This window comes from Cyanistes caeruleus, chromosome 3, assembly GCF_971803275.1.
Source record: "Cyanistes caeruleus chromosome 3, bCyaCae1.hap1.1, whole genome shotgun sequence".
Classification (NCBI taxonomy): Eukaryota; Metazoa; Chordata; class Aves; order Passeriformes; family Paridae; genus Cyanistes; species Cyanistes caeruleus.
The window spans coordinates 109,947,088-109,962,839 of record NC_141703.1 but is presented as its reverse complement, the minus strand read 5'-3'; the positions used below and the strand labels follow the sequence as shown (position 1 = coordinate 109,962,839).

General features: G+C 45.5%; 2 protein-coding genes across 9 annotated transcripts in view; one reads left to right on the top strand and one right to left on the bottom strand.

The window, feature by feature from the left end:
• Window positions 1–15,752, bottom strand: part of STYXL2 (serine/threonine/tyrosine interacting like 2) — a 34,894-nt gene that overhangs the window by 12,963 nt on the left and 6,179 nt on the right. For all 3 annotated transcript variants that reach the window (XM_023944943.2, XM_086884090.1, XM_086884089.1), the window contains 2 exons: window positions 2,925–3,004; window positions 2,093–2,230 (listed from right to left, as the gene is read on the bottom strand). In XM_023944943.2, the coding sequence (XP_023800711.2) occupies window positions 2,093–2,211 (119 nt within the window). In that variant the 5' untranslated portion in view covers window positions 2,212–2,230; window positions 2,925–3,004. The remainder of the gene's footprint in view (window positions 1–2,092; window positions 2,231–2,924; window positions 3,005–15,752) is intronic.
• GPA33 (glycoprotein A33) overlaps window positions 1–15,752 on the top strand; it is a 51,569-nt gene that overhangs the window by 33,354 nt on the left and 2,463 nt on the right. The window contains exons 2-8 of one of the 6 annotated variants that reach the window (XM_086884147.1): window positions 575–705; window positions 3,050–3,293; window positions 5,329–5,518; window positions 7,243–8,772; window positions 12,299–12,450; window positions 13,330–13,540; window positions 14,088–14,246. In XM_086884147.1, the coding sequence (XP_086740273.1) occupies window positions 8,724–8,772; window positions 12,299–12,450; window positions 13,330–13,540; window positions 14,088–14,246 (571 nt within the window). In that variant the 5' untranslated portion in view covers window positions 575–705; window positions 3,050–3,293; window positions 5,329–5,518; window positions 7,243–8,723. Of the gene's footprint in view, window positions 1–574; window positions 706–1,263; window positions 1,344–3,049; window positions 3,294–5,328; window positions 5,519–7,242; window positions 8,773–12,298; window positions 12,451–13,329; window positions 13,541–14,087; window positions 14,247–15,752 lie in introns of those variants that run through there. The other 5 variants (XM_086884148.1, XM_086884151.1, XM_086884149.1 and 2 more) reach the window with 5 other exon arrangements.

The window sequence follows — 15,752 nt, the reverse complement described above, 5'->3', positions numbered from 1 at the left end:
CTTGGGCACTTCAGAGCATGAACCTGTGGTCAGTCTCTCCACTCTCTCAGTGTTGTGTAAATGTGGGTCAGAAACCACTATGACACCCACAAACACCTTTGAAGTGAGTTATTTGACATAGTGTAATAAGTTTTTGTTAAGCAAAAAAGGCCACAACCTTAAAAACAAGTACATTTCCCTCTGGGTCCACCTATACAGTCCAAGAAAATTCAGTCTCTTCGACCATCTCTACAAAATATTTTAGAGCTTTTTCCCTGACCTACACCTTATACACTTCCTTCCAAATAGATGGTACAAATCACTAGGACAAGTTTGCTGCCATCACAGAAGCTCTCTGGCAGTGCAAGGCTTGCAGACTTGCAATACACTGTTTGTTTTTGTTTAATTCAAGCAGGAGAGGGAGGGTGATTAATATGCAGTCAGGGTGCAGCAGTGTCTGGAGAGCTGAACTGCTTTCAGGCTCCAGAATCAAAACAGAGGGCACAGCTATCGGAAACCACTTAACAGGCTCATCCAGGTCATTTAGTTGAGTTCCAGCACTTGTCAACCGTGACTGAAAGTAATCCTTTTCTAGTTCTTCAAAGGAGTTTATGAGATGAGCAAGGGGAGTCTCAGTCTCATTTACAGGAGCTGACACAAATTTGCAGCTATGCCCTGCCTTCGATTCCTTTTGCTGTAAAGGTCGCCTCCAAGCTCAGTAAAAAGGTAACAACAGTTGGTAATAATCTGCCACCACAGCCTCAACATGTTTCACTTGTAGCTGCCCTGAGCATCTGTGAAACACAGAACTGCCCAAACCTGGGTCTTTCAGGGACCCTCTTCTGGCTGGGAAGGATCTTGCCATTTTCATCACTGTGTTTTACCATTGACAGCAAGAAAAAAAGGGAGGAAGGGAAGGGAAGGGAAGGGAAGGGAAGGGAAGGGAAGGGAAGGGAAGGGAAGGGAAGGGAAGGGAAGGGAAGGGAAGGGAAGGGAAGGGAAGGGAAGGGAAGGGAAGGGAAGGGAAGGGAAGGGAAGGGAAGGGAAGGGAAGGGAAGGGAAGGGAAGGGAAGGGAAGGGAAGGGAAGGGAAGGGAAGGGAAGGGAAGGGAAGGGAAGGGAAGGGAAGGGAAGGGAAGGGAAGGGAAGGGAAGGGAAGGGAAGGGAAGGGAAGGGAAGGGAAGGGAAGGGAAGGGAAGGGAAGGGAAGGGAAGGGAAGGGAAGGGAAGGGAAGGGAAGGGGACAGATGTTTCTGTTCATTTTGAGTGACTGATGAGCAGTAGAAGAGACATCAAAACATAATTTTATTTTATGTGAGCTCAGTGATCTTCCTAAACAATTTTGAAATACACGTGGTTAAATGAAGTAAGTACTCAGTTTTTCTGCAGTGTCCCACAGTTACCAGGAAACATTTCATAACCTCCTACTTTTTGAGGGGCACTGGGGAAGGTTCTCTTCAAACTCTATCCCTACTCCTTGCTTTCAGTTCAAGCATCTCAAAGGGTACAGAAAGCCCTGCAGAGCATTTTGCTTTAGGAAAAGAGAGCAAAGGGGTGTATTTTTCCTTGTATTAGGAGAAAACACATCTAATCATGCTTGTTTTGCTTGAGGTAACTCAATTTCTGCTTGTGCTGTGACAGCCTCATGTTCAGTGCCTGAAGCCTGTAGCTAAAGTTGGTTCTGAATCAAACCCAAATCCCAAGACCCTTGGTCTTTCTGAGGCTGACAAAGACTAATATCAACATCCAATAAATCCACAAGTCCTTACAACGAACATAAAGATGAAGCCGAATTTGCAAAGAGTTGAAATTGGATCAGAAGTTTCAGCATAGGGGTGTGAGAAGGTGATACAGGGAAGAGGGACAACAGCAGCCCATAGTAATCCTTCCTGCAGTTTATCCCTGCTGTGCACTCTCCCAGCAGGGAGGACTAATTAGTGGAGGAGTCCTGTCTGTGCAGGCTCTGTCAGAGCTGGCACACTGACCCCACCTCAGGGAGAGCAGGGAATCCCCGGGCTCAGCTTGGCCCAAGTGTGGAGCAGAGGGAGGGAAAGCAGGGAAGGGCAGCATCTCCCACATGCTGCCAGGAGGCCGTGGCAGTGCCTGTGGACTCACCGGCTGGGCGAGGGGCTGCGCAGGTAATGGGCCTGCACGGCCTTCACGTCCGGGCCCTCCTTCTCCTCCTCCTCCTCAGGCAGCGCCGGCTCGCTGTCCGCATCTCTGCCGCTGGCCATGGCGGCTGCTGGGGGTCTGCTGCAAGGAGCAGGGCAGGAGGGAGAGCCATTACACAGGGCTGCACAGCAGGCCATTCCCTGGCTCTGGGGCACAAGTGGCAGGGGCTACAGCAGAAGGGCCTCCCACACTTTGCTCCTGTGAGGAGCCCTTCCCACAAGGGCTGCACTGGTTCCTCCAGCAGGGCACCTGCCATTCCCTGGGCCTCATGCAGCTCCTGGCTGCTGCCCAGCGAGCGCCAATGCTCTTCTGCCTGTGAGTAAGGGTGCTGGAAGGAAGGGGTGGCAAGGCAGAAACTCTATACTCCCCTGACCGTGCATGGTGGCTGGAAGGAGCCGTACACAGCCAGAGCCAGGCTGGAAGGAGGCTCAGGGGCAAGAAATATGAGACCTCATGTCCCCAAAATGAAATGTTCCTAAAGCTTAAGGCCAAAGGAGCTTGAAGGCTTGGGACTTCGTCCTTGTAATCCTTTGTGTGGAGGTTGCTGTTCTCACTCTGGGTGTGGGAAAGTGAGGGCACCATAGCTCAGCTAGGAGCATGGAAACACAGTAGCCAACACCCCTGGCCAGGCAGAGGGACTTTTGCCTCAGTGCCACAAGAGCCAGCGGCAGCTCCCCAGGGCCCGGCAGCCAGGCTCAGGCCGGAGGATCGCGGCCGCATGGTCACTCACGGGGCAGTGAGCAGGGAGAAGGGTGAGCAAGGAAAGGGAACTTACCCCCTGTGCCTGATGGCTCCACTGGGGGTCTCTGCTGGAGGCACAGCAAAGGAGTCCACTGAAGACAGCAAGGAACAGTACTGTGGGGAAAGAAATCAGCTGCCCCCCTCTCACTCTCTCTACAGCTTCTTCATCGAGGGGCAGGACAACTGTTGGCACTAAACCTTTATCAGCTTTCTAAATATATCTGTCCTGACACTGGCTGCTGGACTGCACGGGGAAGGAATTCAGTGCCTCACAGACAGCAGCTGGTCAAGCACTTAACTCCTTCCCTGCTGTGGGCTGGATCCTCATTCCTCAGCTGCAGGAAAGAGGTCTAGCCAGCCTCCAAGCAAGGGAGATCCCACCAGGCACAAACTGAAATTGCAGGTATGTCCCCTGATATCCTTGGAAAAGCAGTGCAGGATGAACCACTCCAACCTAATGGAAAGTAAGCTACCTGTCAGCTACCTGGACTTCTGTATTGACTTTGGCATGGTCCTACACAACATTCTTACCTCTAATCTGGAGAGAGATGGATTTGATTGATGGACTATTTGATGGATAAATAGGAGGGTGGATGGGATCCAATTACAGTTAATGGCTCAGCATCCAAATGGGGATCGTCAACAAGTGGTGTCCCTCAGGATCCTGCACTGGGACCAGTACTGCTCAGTATCTTCAATAATGACACAGACAGTGAGACTGAGTCCCACTCAGGAATTCTGCAGAGGACACCAACCTGAGAGGTGTCCTGGATTCAGTAGGGGTAGGGATGCCATACAGAGGAGGAATGGGACCATGTGAACCTCATGAAAGTCAATAGGGCCAAGTGCAAGATTCTACATCTGGGTTGGGGCAGTCCTCAATACCAGTATAGGCTGGGGATGAATGGATCCAGAGCAGCCTGGAGGAGAGGGACTTGGGAGTACTGGTGGGTGAACAATTGGATGTGAGCCAGCTGCACCTGCAGCCCATAAAGCCAACCAGGCTGCATCAGAAGTGTGACCAGCAGGTCAGGGGAGGGGATTGTCCCGCTTTACTCTGCTCCTGTGAAACCCCACCTGGAGTACAACATTCAGCTCTGGAACCCCTAGCACAAAACAGTTCTCTTGGAGAAGGCCCACAGGAGAGCCAAAAGTTGATCAGAAAGCTGGAACACTCTGATGGAGAAAGGCTGAGAGAGTCATGTCTGTTCATCCTGGAGAAAGTTCTAGGGAGATCTTAATGCAGCCTTTCTGTACTTAAAGGGAATTTTATAAGAAAGAAGGAGAGAGACATTTTACCAAGGCCTATAACAATGGAACAAAGGGCAATCAATTTTAACTAAAAAGGTAGATTTAGGTTAAATAAAAGGAAGAAATTTACTATGAGGATGGTGAGACACTGGAACAGATTGCCCAGAGAAGTTGTGGAAGCCCTACCACTCAAGTGTCCACAGCCAGGTTGGATGGGATTTTGAGAAACATGGTCTGGTGAAAAATGTTCCTGCTTGTGGCAACTGGATGATCTTTAAAGGTCCCTTCTTACCAAACTGATTCTGTGGTTCTGTGGTTGTAAGATCTGCTGGTTTTTGTTCTTGGAAGAGCTAGGACTGAGCCATGCTGTGTCTTCTCCAATGTCTTTTCAAAAAGGAAGCCTCTAGTTCCCATCTCTTGACCCCCCCAGGAAAGCTCATGGACCAGGCTGGCCCAGGACAGAGCCAGATGAAAGTCTGAGTGCTGTTTATCTGCACTGGGGGCTCCAGTTGTGAGTCATGCAAAAACATCCCACTGGTGATTCCCTTTGTAAACAAACAAGCAAACTAGAAAGGAAGTGGAAAAGAAAACTCACCTACCTCATACCACAGATACCTTTGTTGCTGTGTCATGCTGGGCAGGGCCTGCACACCTCCTTCCTTCTTGCCTGACTGCTGCATCCCCACATGGGGATGGGAGCTGTGTCTGTGGGGATGCCACATGATGGCAAGGAGGAGCTGTGACACAGCCACTCGAGTCTTGGTGTGTTCACAGCCCAGACTTGTGTTCATGCAGGTACAGGGGTGAGTGAGCAGGGAAAAGAGAAGGTGGTATACTGAATCTTGGGTGTCACAGCAAGGAGAGGAAGGGATGGCTGATTACGGGCTTGAGGAGATCCTAACAGTTTCATGCACAAAAAGAGGATGAATTGTGTCAAACCTCCTCTGGGTAATGCAATTTCTAGCTGCTTCTGCAATGCAGTGACCATGTGTTCTTGTTAATTACTGCTAATTGTGGCAAGAAGTGATCTAAAGATATTTGCTTATAGACTGCCTTATATTGGAGACGAGCTTTCAAAGGACCTAAATGTTGTGGTAGCACATACACATTTTTTATTGGCATCCAATAAAAACAGATGCTTTTAAGTCACTGAACTGCTTCTGAAAATCCTGTTTGTGAATCTTTAGGATACGAGTGCAGACAAGGATGGTGGAGGCCCTGCCATCCCCACTGCAAGCCTTCAGATGTACAGATGGTGAGAGGACTCTGTAGCTTACAGACTTGTGGAGAACACTCAGAGCAGGCAGCCTAGCAGCTCCTTCTCACTGCTGGCCCCAGTTTTGGATTTTGGGATCAAGGTGACAACACAGAGCAGAGGTGACAGAAATCTTTGCTAATGACTGTTTTCATGTGCAAACATAGCAAAAAGAGCTGTAAGTGGTTGGGCACCTGTCACTGGTGGTTAATGTATTCATTCATAGATGAACCTGACACAAACAGGTGCAGCCCTCTTAGGAGGGAAAGGTGAGATCTTGATGTTCCTCCTTCTCTTTACTGGCAGGAGTTACAAAATTTATAGTGTGAGCACACTGCTACCTATGCATACTCCTCACTGGCTTTCAGAGGCCAGCCTTATCAGAGTGTGTATTTTTGGCAACACAATGAAGTCACCCTGGTTTCATACTAAAGCTTTTCATGTCAGTGGCAGTTTTATTTAAATAACATAATAATATCCCCTAAAAATCCTATATATCAGCAAAAAAGATTCCCTAGAGCTGCAGCCATCAGCACAAAAAAAAAACTTCAAGGGTTTGCACTGCCCACAGGTGAGGGATGAAGAATATATTTGCTGATATGCAAAGCTTTGGCAGCATTGCTGGTACCTGTGGCAGCTCTTTTAGCTGTGGCATCAATGCTTGTGAGCTTTGGCAGCTCATGCTAGACAAAGAAAGAAAATCAACCCAGAAACAGATATATAACCTCTTAAAATTGCCCACATTAAAGCAGCCTGCTCCTGAGACCCCCAATGAAAGCTGTCAGGGAAAAGTGACAGAATAAATGTGCCTAACTACCTTTTCCAATCTAGGCTTAAATAACTAACAAAAGCTATAAATATAGAGCATCTAAAACAAACATCTTAATATCAGATTTATGTAAGTATCAGGTGCTGAAGCATACCCTCTCCATGATAGCTAGGAAACCACTTTTAGCCAAGTCTCCAAAACAACAGAATATAATCCATCTCAGTGCCAATTTATTTACTTGTGATGCATCAGAGTGGTTGATAGAAGCAGGCTAAAAATCTCGCACCAGTGAATCACTTCCACACCAACATGAGACGAGGCAGGCTCTGTGACTACTCACTCTACCACATTTCCCTGTGTGCCTGGCTGCACTAAAGGTGAGACCCATCATGTTGTGGAACCATAGATTCTTGGAATGGAAGACAAGTATTAATGCCTAAGAGGTACCATTTAGATTTCTCTCTTATCCCAACTGATTTGGATTACTGATTTTTATGAGACTGAAAGAATTTCCCATATTTAAGATTGCTATCTGTCCATCCAATTCAACTGAAATCAGTCAAGTGGGTTTTGAAGTTACTGGGAAGAAGAGAGGAAAGAGAGGTTGTATAAACGATCCTGTGAAGAGGATAACAGTAAGCTGACCAAGCTGGTTATAATCTCTGCACTTCACTAACTTCCTTTGCTTATGTGAAGCTGTTATGTGAGGAACTGAGAATTAACACTGGAAGTGTGGGCAGATGGTGTACAGTGATAGCATTTCTGTCACTACCTCTGTTCATCAGACTCAAAATATTAAATGGGAGCAAAATTGAAAGTGGAAGCTGGAGTAAAGATCCTGCATGTCTCTTTCTGGAGGACGTGGGATCAAGTGACAAAGATCTTTAAGTCTTTAAGGGAGGTAAACATTTAAGAAACTCATCCTTGTGAGGAACCTTATCCTTGTGGACTCCAAAGACCAGAAAGGAGACTACTGACCTTGATCCAGCTTTGTTTACATATTAAGTAATTTACAGTTAACATTTTGAGGTTAGTTAACAAGCTGCTTTTGGAAAATATCTCCCCTTCTCTTTGCAGGGTCCTTACCATCTCCTGCAGCCTGCCAAAAATGAGACATAACAGGATGAATTTTTCTACTGTCTGTCCTCATTTGGAAGATTCCTGAAGAATAAAGTTTCTGTACTTTTATATGCTTTATTTTGCTTTGTGCTAACAGTCTGAAGAGAACTGAAGCTGTGCATCAAGCACAGAAGTATAGATAGATGATCCTTTCTATCAGAGGGATTGGATTTCCAGTCACTCCTAAGTTTCATTGTCTTGGAGGTATTTTGAACAACTGCCATATAGAACAAAAGGCAAATCTTCAGCATGGCTTTGGGCAGATTTACCACACAAGTCTGATGTCAGCACAAGAGCAAGATACAGATCTGCTTTACTGCACTAAACACAGGTATCCAGTGTAGACTACTTCTGAGGAAGCCTCCTTCAAAATCCACAACAAAGTTCATCAATAATATACTGCATTATACAACATCATCTCAAAATGATGTCTAAGAATTTGATGTCCCCATCTAAGATGTCTGAAGCGATCCTTCACATCCTAAAAACAACTTTGTCCCTCAAAAGGCTAGAAATGGAGCATAGATGACTATCCCACATGGAAACATCCCTTGCTGCCTAGTGCAGTGAAGTGTTTAGAAGACACACTGCCCTCAGTTGAAAGCAATGTCAGATATTTGCCTCAGCTACCATCAGTCCCCCTTTTATTCTTCAGTCAATTATAGCAGGAGTTATTTGTGACTTCCAAGTGCCCAGCTGGAGCATGTGAGCAGTGCTGTCTGTGCAGTGCCCACACCTCGACAGACCCATCACCAGAGTGCTGCAAACCACGGGCCGGGTAATCCCAGATTTTGCAGCAGAGAGGGAGAAGTACCCTTGGTACCTGTGGCTGTTGTGCAAGCCACACACTGGACAGTGGAACAGTGGGCACAAAAGAGTAAGAACCTGGCTGAAATGCATCTTACTTATATTTAGTAAGATAGATAACCCATTAGTCACCCAATTCCCATCAACTACTTGTTCATATCAGTACTTAATGGAATTAGGCCCTTCAGGTCCTTAAAGCCTGGATGTGGGCTGCTGCCTGCACTGTGGAACACTTTAATACATTTTAAACTCTGTTCCTTAATAAATATTTGAGAAAAAAAGAGGTTTAGTCTGTTTTCAGCTGCACTGCACACCACTCCCAGTCCCACCACACCCTTCCCTTGCTTCATGCACCTGCGCGTTGGGAGGGAAAAGCCACTGAACTGTGGGAGAAAGTTCACAACTGGGAAAGGAGTTTACAGAGAGCAGCAAGTGATGTCAAAGCCTACTGGTGATGTGGCTTGTCATTCTGGCTGGGAAGGGAGGGGCAGGCTGGGACACATGTACTTTAAAGGAGATGAGGAAGTGAACCTGTGATGCCACTGTAAAGCAGCCCTTCAGGGAAAGCCAATTACCTACCCAGCCTCCTGGAGATCACAAGGAAGAGCACCTTGAGGTGAAACAAAGGAGAGATGAGGGGGCCGGCAATGAAAGGACTGGGACTGTTCATTTTCAGTGCAAGTGAGTACTAATTTGGTTATGTCCTCAAGGGTTGGGTGGAAGGAAACAGCACTACAAAGTACAAGGACTCCAGCACGCTTTGTATGTCTCTGTTCCGTTTAGTGAAGGTTCCTCTGTGTTTATGGCCGGACAAGTGTATGTACCATCTCTGTACTGAATGTCCAGACACACAGGCTTCTTCTAAAACTGTTAGAAATGGGAAAAGATGCTGTTCTTCACAAAGTATTTTCCATAAACAACTTTATAAGCTTCTGTTAGTACAATATTTATCTCTGAAAAAGGAAAATCCTCCTTTGGAAGTCTCAGTTCCACTGCTTTTTATCCAGTCTCATATTCTTATATCAATGTTCCTACATGTTATTCCAGGCCTCAGACCAAGCAATGCACATGGGAATTGCTTGGGGATTTTTAATGAAAAAATCCTGAAAACCTCACATCAACAAGACCCACAAAAAGGAAATTCACAAAGTTTAAAGTAATCAGAAAAAGTGGATGGACTCCACATGCAACAAATGTGACTTGGGTCATGGTTTGATGATCATTATGTAACTTGTACAATGCCATTGGTATTCACTCTCCTTTTTCATTATTTTCACCTTTCACACTATGCAAACTAAGTATGGGGAACTTTTCAGAGAGAAGTAAGTATGTAAAATGAAGCTTTTTTTTTTTTTTGCTTGATCAGAATATCAGTTTATTTCAGCAAACAAAATATTCCTGCAATAATTGCCCTTCAGTTCAGCTAACAACTACTGAGTAAGGAAAGTAGAAATGTCACTTTGATTGTCTTCTTCTTTTGTACAAGTACAAATCTCTAAGTTAAGCAGAGGGAGATAAAACCTTCCTCAATTTCTTAAAATGTTATAAACATACAAAGTGATAGCACAAAAAAAAGTAATTCTAAGGCTTAAATCTAGGTCATATTGTCCTTCTGTCTCTCTAGTAGCATGTAGGCTATTTGTTCTCTCTTTTTTTTTGGAGATCTTTCAGAATTTGCTTCCCTTCCCTTCAGCCATATTTTGAATAGATTCTGTTTTCCCTCAAAAAAAAACCAAACCCAATCTCTGAAGAATAAACACAACTTTTAAACATGCTGACCATGAAGTGAAATGCGGTGAGAAGTGGGAAGGAGGAAATCAGCCCAAGTCAGTGACCTTCCAGAATGAAACTGTTGCTTCCACGAGAGAGGGAAGCTCTTTCTGGGATGCAGAAAGAGAGGTGGGTGACAAATGAAGAGCACCAGACGCAGTGGCATGTGAGGGTGATAGCAGCAGATGAATAAGTGTGTTACAGGCTGTGCCTCACAGGCAGTGCTGGGCTCAGCTGCTCCCCAACTCTGCACCAAACATGTCTGAAAGAAAAGAAAGATCTCATTTATTGTAGGATTTGGCTCATCCAATTGGAAGAAGGAAAGGAAGTCTTAGGGTTAGGTGTTTTCTTCTCTGCCTCAGGGCTGTGTTTATGACCTGTCAGTGAGCCCCAGCTCAGTGGAACCAGTTTCTGAGTGACAAAAAGATCAGGAAATGGGTTTTGCTCCATCTCCTAATACAGACAGTGTTGCTTTTCACCTAAATGCAGGGAAATATCTCTATCCAGTCACAACAAGTGAGGAGAAAGCTTTCACAGGTGTCTCTCATATGGAGGGCATATGAAAACAGCAGTCAGAAAGTGCCTCGGGGCTATGCAAACATGGGCCTTGCCCTGGGTACTCCAGAGCAGGTAAAGATCTGGGAGTGGCTGCAATAAAAGCACATTAGAAATACTTTGCCCTGGTTTCCTTCTCATAACTGTCAGCAGTTGTAAATTAAATAATCCCCAAGAGAACAGAAGTCACCCCTGCCATGTAACAGAGGAAGAGGTGAACACACCTTGCTAATGAACTGTGGGAGCCCACAGAACAACTCGGTCGTGGGGCAGGGCATGCAGAAAGATGGGAATTTAGGCTAAAAGCAGATCCCTGTGCCAGCTGTCCCACGGCACCCTGTGTAATTAATTGCCTGAATTGTCACCCCAGGTTCCTAGTGCAGTGACAACACAACCTTTTGTGTCCCAACAGTGTTATTTTCTAAGGGACACTTGTTCACTGCTAGTCAAGGATCTGGCAGTGCTCACCTTGCCCATGGCGTTCATTTACTGACCTAGTGCACGGGGCTGTGTGCTTTTCCTGTCTAAAAAAGTGGGTATCCACAACCAGTTTGTAACTCAAGGCAGAATCTAGAAATCTTTTTCCCTCTCCCTTATACGTTACACTTCCTTATAGATCTAACCTGGACAAAGATATGGCAGAATGAGGATCCAAGGTTTGCTCAGTGGCAACTTTTCAGATGAATCCTCTCCAGGGAACAGTGACTCAGTTTTCAGAAGCAAACCTTCACCACTACATGCAGCATGCCCCTCATGGGAGAAGACCTCCTCTTCTTCCCTCCTTACTGCACCAGGTTCCTCTTTGCCATGGGACCACCTCTGAGCAGCACTTCTTTCCTGGCCATTTACAGTTTTCCCAAATGATTTCCACAAATGATGGTGCCATAAAAAAACAAAACAAAAAACAAAACAAAGAAAAAAAAAAACCAAAAACCAAACAAAAAAAACCAACCCCAAAACCTCAAACCAACAAACCCAAACACAGAACCCACACAAACTGTTAGGAGAAAACAGGTGTTTTTAACCATGAATTCCTGCAGGCATGGAGGTCACCTATGGTGGGGCAGACACAAATGTCCAGCTCAATTCTGAGATGAACAAAGACCTGCCCACCAGGCAATGCTCACACACGATGAATTAAGAGCAAGTCAAAGGGAATTCAGTGTAAAAGAAACACCTGCCCTGTGCCCTTCCCCAGGGCACAGAGGGATTTCTGTTTTAGTCAGCTCTCAGCTATTCCTGTGCTCCAGAGGCAAGAGCTGGAGTTTTCTTGGAGAAAGGTGACTACTACCTTACTCATTTTTTAAAAAACCTAAGAGCTATTCTTTCCTTGTTTCTTTCAATCACTCTTTGCTTCTCTAGGTTTTTCTGTTTTCAGGGATGAAAAACATGAACAGGTTTTGATTCCTTAGCACAAAATGTCACTTTTCTATGGATTTGGATCGAGGCAAGTTATTTGACAGTCTTCCTGATCCTTGAAATTTGACAATATCAGTTTGTTAGTTTAGCCTGAATCCTTGAGACTCCTGATGCACTTGTAGTATCTGTTTATCTGTCTCCCTCTGTACATTCTGAACTGTCAAAGGGTGTCAGTCACGCTGAAGGAGGGCTCAGGAAAAAAAATAAGAGTCTTTCTAAACTCCATGGCAATATATGAGTAGGTGAAGACGAGGGAAGCAAGGGACAGAGAGCAGAGTTTAGCTCTAAGCCATCCTGTGCAGCAACTTCCCAGAGCCAATCAGCCCCAGCCCACATCACCTCAGTGGGGAATGTCCTGGATGACAGGGAAAGAGGGGTTACTGTGGCATGTAAGGAAGCCAAAGAGACTGCCATGGGATCCAGATGTTATTTTTGCTGAGTGTGGTATTTGTTCTCTTTCCAGTTCTGGTGTCTGCTCATGCCCTCACTGTGGAAGCACCGGCGAAGCAAATCCAAGTGGCAAGAGGAAGCAATGCTACCCTGCGCTGTAATTTTAAAACAAATGTTATTATTGACAGAGGAGACATGGTTTTCTGGAGGAAAATCTATACCGAGGTAAACTGAGCTGCATAAAGAAACAGATGAGAGGCCATCCAAGAAGGGACAGGAGGTGGAAGCTGTGGGTGGGAGTGGATGTTGGAAAAAAAAAGATTTCTTCCAGACTTTTTTTAATCCCAGAGCCGTGCAAACAGAAATGCTAAGTCTAGATGTAATTTATCTCAAATCTATTGCACAACACTAGGCAAGCCCCCACCCCTCTCTCCTGGTCTCACAACTCTTTACTGAGGCTACATCACTGTATGTCCTGGGGGTTTACATCTATTAGAACATGCGAAACACTCAGATAATTTCTAAAAAGATATGCATATATATAAATATATATGTCTAATACACATATAGTATCTTTGATACTATATAGAAAGTTTCAAGTTGATAACAGTACATGGAGAGATTCTTGAGGTCATTCATTTAAAGTATTTGAACGTTAAGAAACTTTTTAAAGTTCTTGACTTATTGGAAATTAGTGAGAGGGGAAGCAGCCTTTGGAGATCTCCTTGCAGGAACTGCCAAAGGTTTCTTCTCTGGAGATCCTTGCTGGGAGAGTTTGTGTAACCACAGGGCAATTTGACTGACATGGGCCTCAAACAAGTCTCATGCTGTCCTCTCCTCATGATGAGGAAAAGTGAATAAGCCCCAGCAAAAGAAATCAGTTGTCTCTGATTTGAGATGAGGTGTGAGAAGGGGATTCCAGACAGAAACAGAGATCAGAGATCCTTTTGAATTTCTATGTTTTTCTTGGCGTTTCCTCAAACTGGTGCAGTTTGAGGTGCTCTTTCCCAAGCTGCTCTTTCAGAGTGGGCTGATTCATCGAGTTAGGTGGCAGACTCACACAGGAGAAACCGAGACTGATCCTGTCCCCTCCGTCTCCGCCAGTCTGATATTATTTCACGGTATTTCGACGGGTTCGTGCGCTATGCGGAGGGCTACGACCATCGCATCCAGTTCACTGGTGATGTTGACAGTGGGGACATCAGCATCACCCTGAGTGCTGTGACCATGGAGGACAACGGGACCTACGTCTGCGCCGTCCGCCTCCGCAACGACGAGTCCCCAAAGTCCGTACGCCTGGATCTCCAAGTCCTCGGTGAGGTGACACAGGCAATGCCACACCCCTGTTAGGCACACCTGCCCTTCCTCTAATGTCCACATTAGTTTAAACAACAGATTTTCTAAAAACAACAACAAAAAAAGTTGTCATCCCTAATTCACCTTTGGTCTTTTCCTACTCCTGTGGAAGGACGCTGAGATGCGTAGAGGAGGCAACTCCCCCAGACACCCGGCTGTAGATCAGCCTTTGGAGTTGTACAGCTCGCTTTCCTACTAATCCAGGCAGCATTACAGGGCTTTCCTCATCCCCCCCTGTGGCCTGTCACACAGTTATCAAAAGACAGGTCACCTCACACTATTAGACATATCCCAAAAAGCATGTTGCAATTCATTCCTTGGCTTTCCATTCCCAAAAAGGGAGAAACAAATTAGGAACAAATTAGATCCAAATTCACTTTAAGCTCCTTTAAGGATGTGACAGGTGCAAGACCAGCCTCTGCCTGCAAGAATAAAAACCACAGATGCAGATGGGCTGAAACATGCAACTGCTTCTGATTAATACGGTTCCTTTTTTCTTCCTTCAGTCGCACCATCCAAGCCTGAGTGCAAGATTCTGGGGACACCAGAATACGGGCAGACAATCAACCTAACTTGTGTTTCTCACGAGGGCTCCCCAACGCCCACATACAGCTGGAAAAGCTTCGATGTGCAAAATCAGCCCCGTGCGCTACCACACACAAAAGGTATGGGAAAGCCAAAGACACAAAGGCATTGATGTTTCTGCAGTCGAGGGCTGGAAAGATTTTAAAATGCAAATAAACACTCTTAAGGCTTATTCAAGGATGTTCTCTGAACAGGATTTTGAAAAGTTGTCCTTTTGATACAACACGTGCTCATCAGTAACATAGCAGGGGGAAAAGGACTTTTACCTGAAGTAAGAATGGTCAGACTTTAGCTTCAGCTCTCCCCTGGTGAGAAAGCTCTGGGAGCAGCCAGAAATAATTATTTCTCAATTGCTGGGGTAAGGCATAACATGAGGAACAACACTGAGGTTTCTAACTGTCTTTACATCCCAGCTTGCTGGACAAAGAGCAGATCTCTTTCTAAAGAGAAGGAAACAAAAGTTGGCTCCAGAAGCTTTCTTCCAGAGAGGACCCCTCACCTAGAGGAAGGGCGTATGAGAAAGTTACAGCACTCCTGCTTGGACCACGAAGTAGGTTTCTGGTTCTTTAGGACTGACACACAGTCCCTAATATTTCATTTGCTTTCATTTTAAGTCAGAATATGGAAGGAAAAAGGAGCTGAATTCCCACAACAGGACTTTGACAGAACTATTTATACAGGAATGAGTGTTTAATGCTCTTTTAAGTGTTTCAGTGACAGAGAACTCAGATTTATTTCATTAAACAACTTTGTTTTTTCCTGGCCTGTCCAGCTTCGGGGAAACTAAGTTTCTGTACCTACCCTTCCTGGTTTAAGGGAAGTAAACTCAAGATTATGAGACTCCACAGGATATTCTACATTCAGGAGCCGATTTTTGCATAAAATATGCAGAGGACAAAGTATCACCAGGGCCAGGAACTTCATTCATTTCACTGGCCACTAAGTGGTGCCAGCGCATCACGCACAGCCCTGAGCACAGCGGGAATTGTTACAGCAGCAGCTTCTGCTCTCACCCTGTTCTTCCCCGGGACAGGAGTTTCTGCTGGCCCATTCCCACCTCATTTCTGCTTTCAATGCCAAGCAATGTGCCGACTGTCCCCTGGTGCCCCAGGCTGGCTGCGTGCCCTACTGTCACTACACGAAATTGCCTTCGGTGCTAAGCACCACTGCTGCAAAGTGTGCAGAACCCAGTCAGGAGACACTCCACAGCTGACAGTACCTGACCCACATTTTTTCCCATTTCACTCAATTATTTTGATTTATTAGGAGGATTTAAATTCCACTTCTAGACTGAGACTTTGAGAGCTATAAAGATCACACACACACCTCCCCCACACACACAAAAAAAAGGGTGGGGAGACAACACCAGGAGTATGTAGAGACTAAAAGAAAATAAAAATTAAAAATCAAGCAAGCATACGGTCTATTTCTCAATTTGCATGCTCTTCTACTAGCTGGCACTAGGTGCCAGCAAATCCTAAACATAAAAATGAGATCGCAGGCAAACAGGAGTGTCATGACAAAGTCTTCAGTATTTTGCTATCAGAGCAGGAAGCTGGACTTTTGTCACAAGCAAAAAGCATGGA